Source organism: Antennarius striatus, chromosome 4, assembly GCF_040054535.1.
Source record: "Antennarius striatus isolate MH-2024 chromosome 4, ASM4005453v1, whole genome shotgun sequence".
NCBI classification, from domain to species: Eukaryota; Metazoa; Chordata; class Actinopteri; order Lophiiformes; family Antennariidae; genus Antennarius; species Antennarius striatus.
In genome coordinates, this window is record NC_090779.1 from 19966071 (window position 1) to 19979037 (window position 12967).

Sequence of the window (12967 nt, forward strand, 5' to 3'; positions counted from 1 at the left end):
CAGTCATTTCAGATTTTATTTCCCTCCTGCTTGGAATCAGTGGTTTTCATCTCAGAATTTACATAAAGAAGAATGTTATTCTATTTCATGGATACAATGGGTTTAAAGGCGGACCATACCTCTTACCATCTGTTTGCAATCGAGTCCAACAATATCAATGCAGCAGTAACTTGGTGCAACAGATTTTAAATTACCCTATATTCAAAAAATACTACTTTAATGACTAATCCAGCCTCGTAATGATTGAAGTTAGTAATAATTCTGGTAATTTGTATGAAGAATGAAACAGGGTCCTCCACCAAAGTTGAATTTCATTGAAGGGCATTTAAATTGTTACTTAGGATGTGCCTGGTAAAACTGCTATTCTGCATGGATGATGGGCTCAAAGTTTTCTGGAAAAATGGTAATGGTCTGAGAAGTCCTCATCTGAGATAAATGTCACTCACAGACTGGACCCTCAAAAGTTCAAATTGTAACCATGGAAACAACACAAGCGATAAAAGTTCTTAAATGGCATGGGTACCACTTCATTTCATGGTCACTGTGTTGAAAAATATTGAACTCTGTCTCATCGTTATGCATCTGCTGGGTTTAAAGATCTACTCATATACTGCAACTATAATTTATTTCTCCATTTGCACACTAAAATACATTAAACATCAATTTTCTTTCTTTTTATCTGTAGCCATGTTTTATAATTGACTACAACCAAAAACAAAGACAAAATTTATTTCTATTTTTTTACAGTAATATTCTTGTAAATTTGATTTACTCTATATTTACAGAGGACAAGTATGTAGGAATATCAACTGTACAGCCATTTAAGTCAGTGAAGTGTTGTTATGGTACAGTGATGTTTAAACATATTCTTATGATCCACCATTAAGACTTCAGGCTAGTTTTTAAGTTACAGAAATGCTTTTAATACATGGTGAAACCCAAATATGAAGAAAACACTGTAGAACATACATCCGCCCCAGGTTTCAGGAGCGTGGAATAATGTAATTATTCTCAAACATTTGATCTGACCTCAACATCATTTAGTAAATATGGACAAAATGTTCTGTTGACATCAACAACAAATCTGCTGCAGAGATTAAATCATTTTGCCAAAAACAAAGATTAGAATGTGAACAAATCAAAGTTCAACAATTTAAAATATCCACAGATCACTGTGGTGTGATTCTGCCACAAGAGGATGGACTAAAATGAATGTAAAAGGTAGGAACAATGTGTCTGATGAAAGTTAGGCAGTAATATATTTGGGTTCTATAACAGTGCAATGAATTCCAGTATTTCCAGATCCTCTATACAGAATTAAAAGAGCACTGAGATAAAATATTTTCAAGCAAGGTGAGACATATGTTGCATCACTTCACTTGAGGTTAAAGCACAGTGGCTTCTTTGAACGAGGCGATCCATCTGTTTAAAAAAAAGAGAAATATTAGAATTGATGTCAGAAGTTGAAGTAACAAAGCACAAATACTTGACATATTTTCTTAAGTATCAACTTCAGTGTTTTTTTTTATGACAACTGGTTACTTTTCTCACATTTTAACACAAATATTGGTACTTTCTAGTGTTTGCAATTTTAAAATACATCTTGTTACACTTAAGTAGATTATTTCTATTGTGTTCCACTGTGTGCTGACAATATCAAGATGGATTTCAACCTGAACGCATAAGGAAATAGCACAGAAGATATATAAAAAAGACAGGAGCCAAATGGGATAAACCACAAACAAAAGGCATGATGTGTTTTTTCTTTCCATTTTGGTTTTTATGTCTTACACTGAATAAGTGAATATGTTCACCACGCATGTGAATGGTATTGATAAAAGTTTAAATAAATTTCTAGTTCCTTAAATTAGTATTTCTTGAATATGACATGGGGTTTGGTTAGGTTTGTGCAAACTGCAAAGTGATACATTTTATTGTAATATTTTACTTGTCGCTTTTATCAAAGCAAATCAAAATTTCTACTTTATTAATCTTCTTTGCAAAAGTAACTGTACTCCTCCTTGAGTAAAGAATGTGTGTGTTTTTGCCAGCTCTGAATGTTGCCGTCACATTGTACAAGAAGGGCCATCCACTTCATACTGTACCTTTGTGTGGTTGGGATGTCATCGGCTTTAAAATTGTAGTAAAGTGTTTTTTGGTGGTAAAGCTTAAACTTCGTCGTCTGTGAAGAATCGAATTTCAACACAAACCCCAGCAGTGGCTGACTCTCTAAGGCCGCAACATCCTGCAGGAAGATGTGATAAAAGATAAGTGTGGGCTTGAATCCATTTGTTCTCTGGGATTTCCATGACAAGTACAAGAACTTACCTCACTTGCAGCGTACGTGTACAAGACTTTGTCTTTGATGACAAACCAAAGCCTCTTCCAGTGCTTTTTTTTATTCTTTGACCTCTGCAGATACCCACTCATGGAGGAGTCCGTGTTTGCCGTCACCTACAACATGTAAAACTCATCTGATGAGCCATCAGGTCACAATCATGGTTTTATCGTAGAGCATGTTGATCTAAGCAGCAGAGACCTCTTTGAGCAGAGCGGGAATCTTCTTCTGCTTCCTGTTGAAAGCAGAGGGAGTTTTGTTTCCTGTGGACACAGTCATTGATGGGTTTTGGTCACCTGTTGAAAAGAAAGGTGAAACATGCAGCTTTTTGACACCGTAAAAACATGTGGATGCATTTACAAACATTGTTTGAATGAAGTTAGATTTACCTTTCTGATTCTGAAGAACCGGGAAACACTGGTCACACACTCGCACTATTTTATTGTTACGGTATTTCAGACTGTGTTTTTTGGAGGAACAGTTCTGACACACCACCTGAGGAGATAAAACATTATAATGTGGTCCTACTTTATCATGCAAAAGTTTAATTATGTTAGGTTTTATAACCTAATGTTATAAAGAACAAAATTAAAAGAATTTAATTGTTTCTCAGTCCAACTCCTTTTTAGTCGCTTTACCTTCCCACATGCACGACAGTGGTGTCGCCTCCATATTGGGGTGAATTCGCAAGTGCAAATCATACACATGGTGGTCCGTGGGTCAGGGATCCATATGGGGGCCTTGGATCCCAAAGGAGCATCATCACCACCATCCTGCAGCTCAACCTGAAGGGCATGGATTGTCATTGCTCACGCATTCATACATCACAGTCTCAACATTTGCAAGTAGGAAATGTATGAAGTTCACTTTTTCAGATGTTATCCTACCTCCTCTGGAGCCTTGCCAGATAAAAAACTGATCTTTTTCTTGGTGTAGTCACTAATAGCTGTGGACATGGCCTCGAGCCATTCATCTCGTTCTGCAGCAGAACTGAAAAGAAAACCGTGACTGTACACCTACACAGCACATACAGATTTATCCACTGCTGGAGAAAACAGCATTATGACCTGTGAAGCACCGCACATCCTTCAAAAACCATCAAATATGTTTTGCTTTGCATTATTACCTCGCTGAGAGAATGAAGGAACGTTCCACACTCACAATGTTCAGCTCATTCTGATAGGCCTCTTGGCTCGGTTTGCTAACCTGTAATTTTATTTGTGAGCAATGATGACAATGCATAGCATAACTTGTGAGTTTATCAACATAGGCCTGTGGTCTCACCTTCATCCCAGCCAGAGACAACATGTTTTTGAACTTGTACTGGCCTGACTGAGCAGGAATAGTGTGCAAAAATGTGTCGCTAAACTAGAGAAACAGAGAAAAAAAAATAATTTCTGTCATTTCTACTAATATGTAAGATTGAGCTTCAGAAAATTCAGGTTTAAATAAATCAACTTCAGCATATCTTTTGATTTATCCTTAAGTAACACTTGGACGACAGTCAAAAAACAGACATAGATTATCTAAAATCTAGTAAGAATCTTTACAACAGTATGAGTGCAGCTGTTTTCTATGACTACATAAAACCTGACTTAGATCAAGCAGATCATTGCAGTATTACACAGTTTGAAAATCAGAATGAAATGAAAGAAGGTTCTTTTTTTACCAGGAAGAACATTCTGGGCTGCATTACTTTCCTGGACAGCTTCTTCAGCATTCCCTCTTTCAGGAAGGTCTGAAGGACAAAATGTCATCAGAACACATCTTGTCAAGTTTGCTCTAATTTTCTGACTTGTGATCTGTTAAGTGTCAGAAAATTAATATTATTATTTATGTGAGAGGGCTGTGGTGTTCAGTGTAAATCAAGTGTAGTTGAACAATCTTGTTAATGAAACCAAAAGTGGCTTGCATTTAAAAGTGCAATGCACAAAAACATTTTCAATTTGTTATGTTTGCTATGCTAGTACGGCCATACCCGCCCAGGTTGGACAATCTCATGGTGGCTGGTCAGACTGCACTGCAGCTGCATAAGTTTCTGGAAGTTATCCTGCAAAGAAAAAAAAAAGACGAATAATACATGCATGGAGAATTTTATTAAAGTATTAAATGAAGACCCTGTAGATCCCTCTTTTCTCACCCCTTGTTTCAGGATGTCATTGGCATGATTTGCAACCTCTTTCACTAGTGCAAGAGCAGCTAAGTGGACAAAAATGCAAAATCAGACGTGTGGATGAAAGGTTTTCATTCCACTGCTATCAGATGAGAATGCAGATGTCATAAAAACCTTAGTTTACCTTGGGTGTCGTTATAATCAGCTGAATCTTCAGATAGGTTTTTGAGATAGTCTGAAACACAAATATATAAGGGTTCAGCCAAATATGTAAAAACTACCATGTGCTCAGGGTGACATGTGGTCGATGTTGTGCTGTAAATTAACTGGTATGTAATCTGAAATTGAAATCCTGGATGAAATGCAGGTGCTTACATAACATAATTACACAAAAGGGACATTCCTCACATTTTGGTGCTGAGGGATTGACACCAGTCCAACAGACTCAAAAATCACTAAGACCATTCATGTGGTCAAGCTCATGTTATGTCACCAAATCCGATTTTGGGCTTCACTTCAAAAATCTCATTGTGTGAGGATTGGAAAAGCAAATTGGGAATTCCTTGCATCTTCAATTTCTGAACACTAGAGGGCAGCATGATGCTTACAGGAGACATCAGGACATAAATACTGTACAAAGTTCAGAAATGGATTGAAAGTGAGGTGGAGCTTCATTTGCCTAATAAATCAAACTTAATAGAACAAGTCATTATCATGATAATGAGGGTTTAACAGATTTACCTGTGAGCAACAGCTGATACTGAGGAATCCTCTGAACAGGCTTCAGTAGGTAATGCTTCAGAGCCAAGTTGGCACAGCGAGGACTCGCCTTGAATGAGCAAAGCAAATATTTCATTTGACACTGTTTTAAAGGACCAGCTTCAGAGAAACATCATTGACACGACTAGCGCGGCAACTCAGGCAGGTAACAGAAAACATGTCAAGCAAGTCTCACTACCTCAAAGTCCCGTACGACTGCTCCAAACGCTGAATTCCTCTTACTCTGCTCTACCAGCAGAGCCGCATTCCTGTCGAACTCCATGATGTATGTGGAGTACATCTTCAGAAAGGGCCCTTTCTTCAGGAAAATGTCTGAAAGCTGGGAATTCTCATCCCTATATAAGGAATAAGGCAGAATGAGAAGAAAGGGGCACTATGGCAAGTTTGAGGACACTCAAATTTATACTTATAAATTATTGTTTATTCAATGAGTGCTAGTTCCAAAATGGTGGTTATATATTTCTGCAGCAGGTTCCACACTCCTTGGAAGACTTTCCACAAGAACGTAGGTCCTGACTTAAGGGCTTTTCTCCCCATACATCAATAAAGTTGGAAAGTACTGCTGGGTATTCTTGCTTGACTCACAGATTTTGAACCAATTCGTGCTAAAGGTGATAATCTACTCCATCTGGAGAAAAACATTCATTTACAGACCATTTCGTACATGTTGCAAATGGACAACGCCTTTCCCAAAGAGTTACCACAGAGTTAGAATCTATGACATGACTCTTGTTTCCAGCAGTAAGCATGGAAACCATCTTCAGACTAAACAGATGCAAAAAATATAGCAACATTTTTTTGTACCAGTCAACCAATCTGTGCTTCAACTCTTTCAGAAGCTCTTGATTGAGTGCGTAGAGTTGTGGCAGGTAGTACAGGATCTGGTTGAGAAGACGCTCCTCAATCACAGGCTTCTTATTCTGACTAGAGGCTTTGGTCACCGCATCACGGAAGTCCTGAAAGTCAGATCATATAGTCAGATACAGACACTTCATTTAGGCAACAACCACTATCCCTGAGGTGTTTTTGACAAATACAAACATTAAGCGCACATGCATTGATCCATCCAAGCAGGCAACTCATATTTTTATTTGTAAAGTCAATTTCAATTTGATTTGCTTGAAGAAAATCATATCTTGACCACAACATTGGTCTAGTCTCGCTGATCGTCTGTGGGGTTGGAAACCCCTGCTGCTGGAAATGCAGCACGGGCTAACATGACAGAGACATAGTGAAGGCCCAGTTTTAAATCTCAAGAATTCTTGGGAAAACTGTCTACACAGGTTTAAAAATAGTTTGTTCTTTGAATCATGCAATATGAAAAACATCACATAAATTCTGATCGAGCTAGTTACCCAGCAGGAATCAGATAAGAATTGGACAGATCAGATTCCAGAGGAGACTCTTGTCTGTGCAAACAGCTGCCCACAAGACCAAACTCATCTATACTTGTGAAAACAATGAAAATTAACTGTTGAAGAGAAATTTGGAGTTTCTCTCCACAAATGGTATTTCAGGTATATTCATACAAACAACTAAGGGACACCATGTGACCGCCTTTTGGTTAAGGATTATCTCTGGTGTTTCATTTGTGCTTTTTTTAAGCAGTCAGACATCTTGTGCACTCTTATATGCACAGCCTCTTAATGAGCGTCCACCACCTTTAATAAAATGCTCATCCACTTCCTTTGTATTATTTATCTCTAATTAAATTATGTATTCACAAGTCTTACACCAGGATTTCCCCTTGTACTTTTTCCTGGAGTGCAACCAGAAGTAGCTTCACCTTTAGGATTACAGGAACAAGTACCTGTAACTGAAAATTGGTCAAGTTACACTCATTTGAGAAAGATAGAAATACTTCTGGGTTCAGTGATATTTCCTGAAGCACCACAGGACTTTACATTTAGTGTGGTGCTGGTGTTTGATCACCAGCACCACATTGGTGGGGTGCATGTGGAATGTTAGGGTTAGTCATGAGGGTGAGACTGAGGGGAGGCTTCTCCTGTATGTGCCTCAGTGGGTAGAATAATCAAACACATATGGAGAATGTGGGTTTGGACATCACACAATAGCAGCAGATACAGCGCTACTCTTTGGAGGTTGGTGCGTAGGGATACTTACGACATGAAGTAACTTCAGGACATCAACAAAGCTAGGAAAACAAAGCATAAGGATAGTTAAAGCGGTTAAAGAGTCCAGGAGTCACCCTCATATTTTTACCTCTAATGGAGGAATTTGATTTCATTTGCAAAAAAAAGTTTTGAGATAAAACATGGAGGTGAACTGAACAGAATAGACCTTGCTGTGAATTTTAATTTTAGAGCAAACAGTCAGTGTGACTATTACTGAGAACTAAATTAGGACTCTTACACACTCTCAGAGCTCGCAATTTCTTCAGCAATGTGGCGAATCTTGATCCTCTTCTTTTCACTCTGCACCTTAAAAAAACAACAGTGCAAAAACGCAGACTACTAGTAGGTAAATCAAGAAATGAAAAGTCTTATCAAGTAATTTTTTTCAGATTATCCAGAAGTATTTGTGAGCACTTCAAGGACTGAACTCATAAATAGCAGTAGAAGTTTGCGAGCTTCTCACCAAACTTTGGTCTGGCTGTTCAAGGTCTCCTTTACTTGAGATGGAGCTGCTATCACCCTCTTCATCTGACGTGATGTCAAAGTCATCGTTATCCCAGGAGACATCATCCTGGCGTGCCACCTCTTCATCAACAGAGCTTCTGTCAAAAGAAAGGAGAACGGAGGCAGATGCACGACCATCCTCACATTGTAAAAATGTTTTACACACACTAAAGCAGTTATCACATATTCAAAACCTCAGCTACCAAATTGAGGGGTTTTTTTAGACATCAAACCTGCCAGTTCAGCAACTGAAGAGAAGACTTTGACCCAACAGAAAACCCAATAAAGTGGAGTTTACAGGCCTTACACTTAGGGCAGCATACTGAACAATAGCTGTGGCATTCAACCGAGACTGGTATCTGTTTGTGAGCTGTACAGCGTGTTAACAACATGTGACTGGAGCGCAGTACGATCTAAAGAAGGGTGACACACTAAGCTGTGCGACCCTTCAGTTACACAAACTGTAATCCTGTTTTTCCAACTGGCTTCTGGTTAAATAAGAGTTCTGTACATAAAACAAAAGCACCGTTTGTAACTTTATTCACAAAACTGTTTTCTTGAGACTGTTCCTTTCCGCAAAATCATAGCAGTTGAACTGGATCTGCACATTATTGAGAATTAGAGTAACATGGTCTCTGGAAAAGCTACACTGCTCTCTTTATGGTGTGTAACAAATGAAAAAGTATTTGAACAACTTTTTTAACTTTAAATAAACACAAAAGCTAGGCCATAGTGAACTGCTAGCTCACATATGTTATGAACCAAGCTCACACTTGCCTCCCAGGCTGAATGTTTCCCTCTACCACCCCCAACAATCACTAACAGCATGAAAACGTATTCAAATGTGGCAAGAAATCAAAACTACTAAGTGTAACAACACTCCATCAAGAATTGAAAGGCCGCCAAAGCACTCGCACCACTGTGGAAGGCACAACGGCAAATATGCAAGCTTCTCTGTGCCGTTCTTCTCTCACCAATGAAAGTCAGTCTTTGTACTGGATGAACAGATTGATGTAAAAATGATAAAAGTAGGATTGATGTGACATGAGACATAACACACAGAGAAATGAAAGCTGTCATGTTGTACCTCTCACAGTGTGTTGGTGGCTGACCAAAGGACATGTATGGTTCATGCTCCTCATAAATGCCCTCATCGTCATAATCTGGCATGGTCTGGGGTGTAGGCTGAGAGTAGGAGGCCTGAGGGGTTGTAACAGCCCTTTCCCCGTCAAAGTTCATGTAGATTGGTATTTCCTCATAGTATGGAATATTCTCATAGTACGGTTCTTGTTCGACATCAGGAAAAAACTCATCTCCATCCACACTTTGCTCCTTTTCGATTGGATTTGAGAATTTGTGATTGACCTCGAGATGATCCTGGCAGTTCTCACATCCATCTTGATAACTTTCTTGGTTGTCATTCCCAGTGTCAACAAAGCTCTTGTCTCCTTTTCCTCTCAATTTGGGAAGCATCTTAGCTGAGAGCTTCATGTCCAGCAGTTTCAGAAATTGGTTCTTCTTATGTCCATCAGAACGTACGTCAGCAGAAGAGAAGGACTTGGCTTTGCCTACGCTTGGCCGAGAAGGCTTCATAGGTGTGCCTTTAAAGAAGTTCTTAGTTGTTTTCTCTGTTGGAGGTGAAGGCAGCTCCCTCATTAATATCTCCTTCAAAACACAATCTTCTATAGGAAGGACAGGCATTTTTACACTATCCCCCAATTCCCTCTCTTGTTTCTCCTCAGAGAAGATGTTCTTCCTATGTACTGATTCTGTCATGCTGCTGTGTCTCTGGAGCTTCTTTGACACAACTTTGACAGGCACGATAACTTCAGGAGAATGTGTGAGCTCCTGTTGATCGAGAAAACGGTTACAAGGAGGACTATGCGTGAAGTCAGTGTAGATCGCCTCCGGATCAGGCGTTCCTTCCCTGTCCACATCATCATCGTCCTTGTCGACAGATGCCTCCGTCTCCTGGCTGCTGCTGTCCCAGCCCAGGTCGTCTTCCTGTGTCAGAGCAGCAGAGGTTGATGCTTTCTCAGGTGCAGACAGAAAAGGTTTTTTCCTACATGGAGGGCCTGGCTTTCCCATGGACAGAAAAATCGGCTGTATTTCAACAGGTCGACTGGTAGAGGGTGATGAGTTGCCCATCCACTCCGATGATACCTTCACCTCTTTGACATTGGTATCCCTCCCTTCCTGCACTACATTTTCTACCATCACTGCCTCCACCTTTTCCTGGTGGGTCAACACAGGTGTCCTGGGTTTCCACTGTACAGGATTATGGACATGTTTCCTACGATCTACCGGGACCGGTTTGGATCGAGGCACAGAATATATTTCCTCCGAGCCAAGAGCATTATCCTCTGGTCCTTTTTCGGGGGCTTTCTGAGGCATTTCATTGCCGTTCGTCTCATCAGTCCATGTCCTGAGAAGAGGGGCTGGCCTAACAATCACAGTACCTGTGTTGAGGTTTCTGTCTTCAGTCAATGAATCTGGAGGAGGTTTATGGCTTGTAAGGTGAGTGTAGTTAGAAGAAGCTAAAATTTTCTCTCTGTTGTTACCTGAAGTATGTCGAGGTGTAGGTAGAGGTTTAGTGTCTCCTTCAGGTTTACATTTAACCAACATTTTCAAGTCTTTGTCCATTTTGTTGATGCCTGCTGATGTCTTCCCCATACAAACACAGTTTTCATGATTACACACACAAATAGGAATAATATAAACAAAGTCAGACTTTTTAGTCTCTTGATGTACTCCTTTTTGTAATCCTTGAGGTACTCCTTGTTGGGAATTAAGAATACGTGGAGTTTTTGTCCCAGGTGTTTGGTCCACAGTTTTTGAAGCCAGCGGTTTAGATTCTACCACATTGGTGTGTTTGGACAGGCATGGTTTGGGAGCTATTGCTGGTTTAACCCTCTTTGGCGTGCCAGGAGGCAAAACACCCTCTCTTTTGGGGGCAGAGGGCTCTGGCTCTGGCCTCTCGGGCAGGGGAAGCTTTGGCTTTGGGGCCAGAGGTGGTTTGTGCATTCCTAAAGACAGAAAGAAATTGCATACACTTTAACTTCAACAGCTTCAAGTTTGAAATAATTCAAGAAAAAAAAAAGTCTAGTCCATAGGTCTTAATCTGACGGCCTGTTGGCCAATTGTGGCCCCTGAGATGATATCTTGTGGCCCACAGGGCAATGTGAACATCTAATTTTAGTGAGGGCCATGTGTTCGATATGAGTCGTACTTCACCCTTTAGTTGTGTTGCATTTTTGTATTGGATTTTTTTGTCTTTTTAACTGATTGCCACTATCCATGTGGATGATTTGTTATCATGAGGAATTTGAAAATCAGGATTGACTATGATCAGAATTGACAATGTAACTGAGAGGACACCTCTGATGGGGACACCCAGCCAGCTCCCACCTGCCGTCCCGATTCCAAGCCTGGCTGGGGGCTCGTAGGACATACACCTGCCTACTTTATGGTCAAAGAAAAAGGGACTGGTGGCACTTGTTCAAAGAAAACTGGAAGAGGAGGGTGTGGAGGGGGTCATCAGCAGGCCCTCTGCAGCAAATGCCTGACAATGTGATGTCTGTTGTTGTGAAATGCATCAATCACATCTGGTCAAGGGGACTTAAAGCACAGATAGTTTTGTGCCTTTTTTTAAATAGAGGAAATAGAGTCAGAATATGAATATGGATGATGTGCTCTATTTAAAACAGTAATACACTGATCCCTTGATTTAGTCATCTTGGTTTTTCAGTCAGCAAACCACATTCACATTTCCTCATAGTTCCTCATAGGAAGAGAATCCAGTTTTATATTTTCATTCTCAGAGCTGTAATTTTTGTTTTTAATCTTTTGAAAACGTAAATGTTTTGTTTTTTTTAATCTGTAAATCTCTACACAGCCACATAACAGTTCAGCTAAAGCCCAAAAAAGACAGCCTGCGCACAAAGTATTCCATTATGTCTCTCGACAAGTAAAGAACAACACGCTTCAAGCGCCATCGCCTTTCTCCGTCTGAACTTCACCTGTTTAATAGTGACCCTCGTTCTCACTGACAACTTGAACCGGTAAAGGTAAAAGAGTTTCCAATCACTCACCTGAGCTCCTCATCACTTCACTCGCTTCGTGTTGCCTTTGTTAATTCTCACAAATCACTGCGGCATTTTTTTTTGTGACCGAGATTATTGCAGGGAGGCTCCAAAGGAGCAGGTGATCCTACGACGCGCAGTTCAGCAATGTGGCGCCGGAGAGGAAATCTTCCTTTCTGTTTCTGTCACCAACTCCACTTGGGGGGGGGGGTCAAACTATTTGTTCTCAGAGCCACAAACAGTTCATCTCAAGCGTACGGTGACAACAAACGCAACATTAACCACTTCTGAAATCCTGAATACCATGAGAAGCGCACATGCACCGCTGTGGTATAATCCCGTGTGTGCGTTCACGCACGCATATGTGCGTCAGTAAATGTATAAGAGATTATTATGGTGTGGTCAGGTAAACTATAGTTTGAATGTATGGAATGATCACGGCGTGTGAATACCTACAAGCATGGATACGATTCCTAATCATGATAAGTTTCACTCATCAACATTTCTAAAATGATTTCTCATCCAAAAAAAAATGTTTCAGAGTCACATGCACAAACTTTCCACCTCCAACATCCGCATTGCTAAAACTGACATCATTCCAAGTGACTCATGAACTAGACATGGGCTGGAGAAACAGCTGATATTTGGTCCAATATGTCTTAAGGAAGTAAATAAATAATAAATAAAAATATATCAGCAGTGCTTTTTGTCACTTTGTCACTTCATCAAGGTTCTGTTTTATAGTAGAAATTATACATGTGTTGGTATAAAATGGTAAGACAGCAGTGAAGCATCACGTTAAATCTGACATTAGCCTAAAGTTAAAACAGTTTGGAGAGTTTTGGGTTTTTTTTTAAGACTTCAGGTAGGTCGATTCAGTAATGATCCTGTCACTGGAGAACATTTGCTGTGTGATAACAGGAAGAACAGGAAGGGCTGGACTCTTTTTAGCTGGTGGAGAAAAGACTCGCTGCCACTGGAGTGAAACCTCAGCAAATATTTCTGTTCAGGAAAC

The 12967-nt window shown here is 40.0% G+C and overlaps 1 protein-coding gene across 3 annotated transcripts; it reads right to left on the reverse strand.

Annotated features, from left to right (window-relative positions):
- Positions 1 to 719: 719 nt before the first annotated feature.
- LOC137594609 (FYVE, RhoGEF and PH domain-containing protein 6-like) lies at positions 720 to 12358 on the reverse strand. Of its 3 annotated transcripts, XM_068314236.1 has the most exons (21): positions 11962 to 12356; positions 8958 to 10896; positions 7830 to 7968; positions 7605 to 7672; positions 7356 to 7386; positions 6036 to 6187; positions 5410 to 5566; positions 5193 to 5280; positions 4636 to 4686; positions 4479 to 4537; positions 4317 to 4388; positions 4008 to 4076; positions 3623 to 3706; positions 3465 to 3544; positions 3226 to 3328; positions 2977 to 3123; positions 2728 to 2833; positions 2540 to 2634; positions 2329 to 2454; positions 2106 to 2245; positions 721 to 1422 (listed from the first exon to the last, which is right to left on the reverse strand). In XM_068314236.1, exons 1-21 carry the CDS (start codon positions 11972 to 11974, stop codon positions 1386 to 1388), a joined length of 3756 nt encoding a protein of 1251 aa, XP_068170337.1. In that variant the 5' UTR covers positions 11975 to 12356; the 3' UTR covers positions 721 to 1385. The 3 variants fall into 3 exon arrangements, with proteins under 3 accessions (XP_068170336.1, XP_068170335.1, XP_068170337.1); XM_068314235.1 differs by having other exon boundaries at positions 720 to 1422; positions 3465 to 3706; positions 7605 to 7666; positions 11962 to 12358; XM_068314234.1 differs by having other exon boundaries at positions 720 to 1422; positions 3465 to 3706; positions 11962 to 12357.
- Positions 12359 to 12967: the final 609 nt, after the last annotated feature.

Excerpts from the sequence above, each read along its gene's own strand:
- LOC137594609 (XM_068314234.1), bottom strand. Across the intron at positions 3,124-3,225 it reads CTGGCAAGGCTCCAGAGGAG|GTTGAGCTGCAGGATGGTGG; the intron begins GTAGGATAACAT and ends CATGCCCTTCAG. Across the intron at positions 1,423-2,105 it reads GACATCCCAACCACACAAAG|ATGGATCGCCTCGTTCAAAG; the intron begins GTACAGTATGAA and ends TTTTTTAAACAG.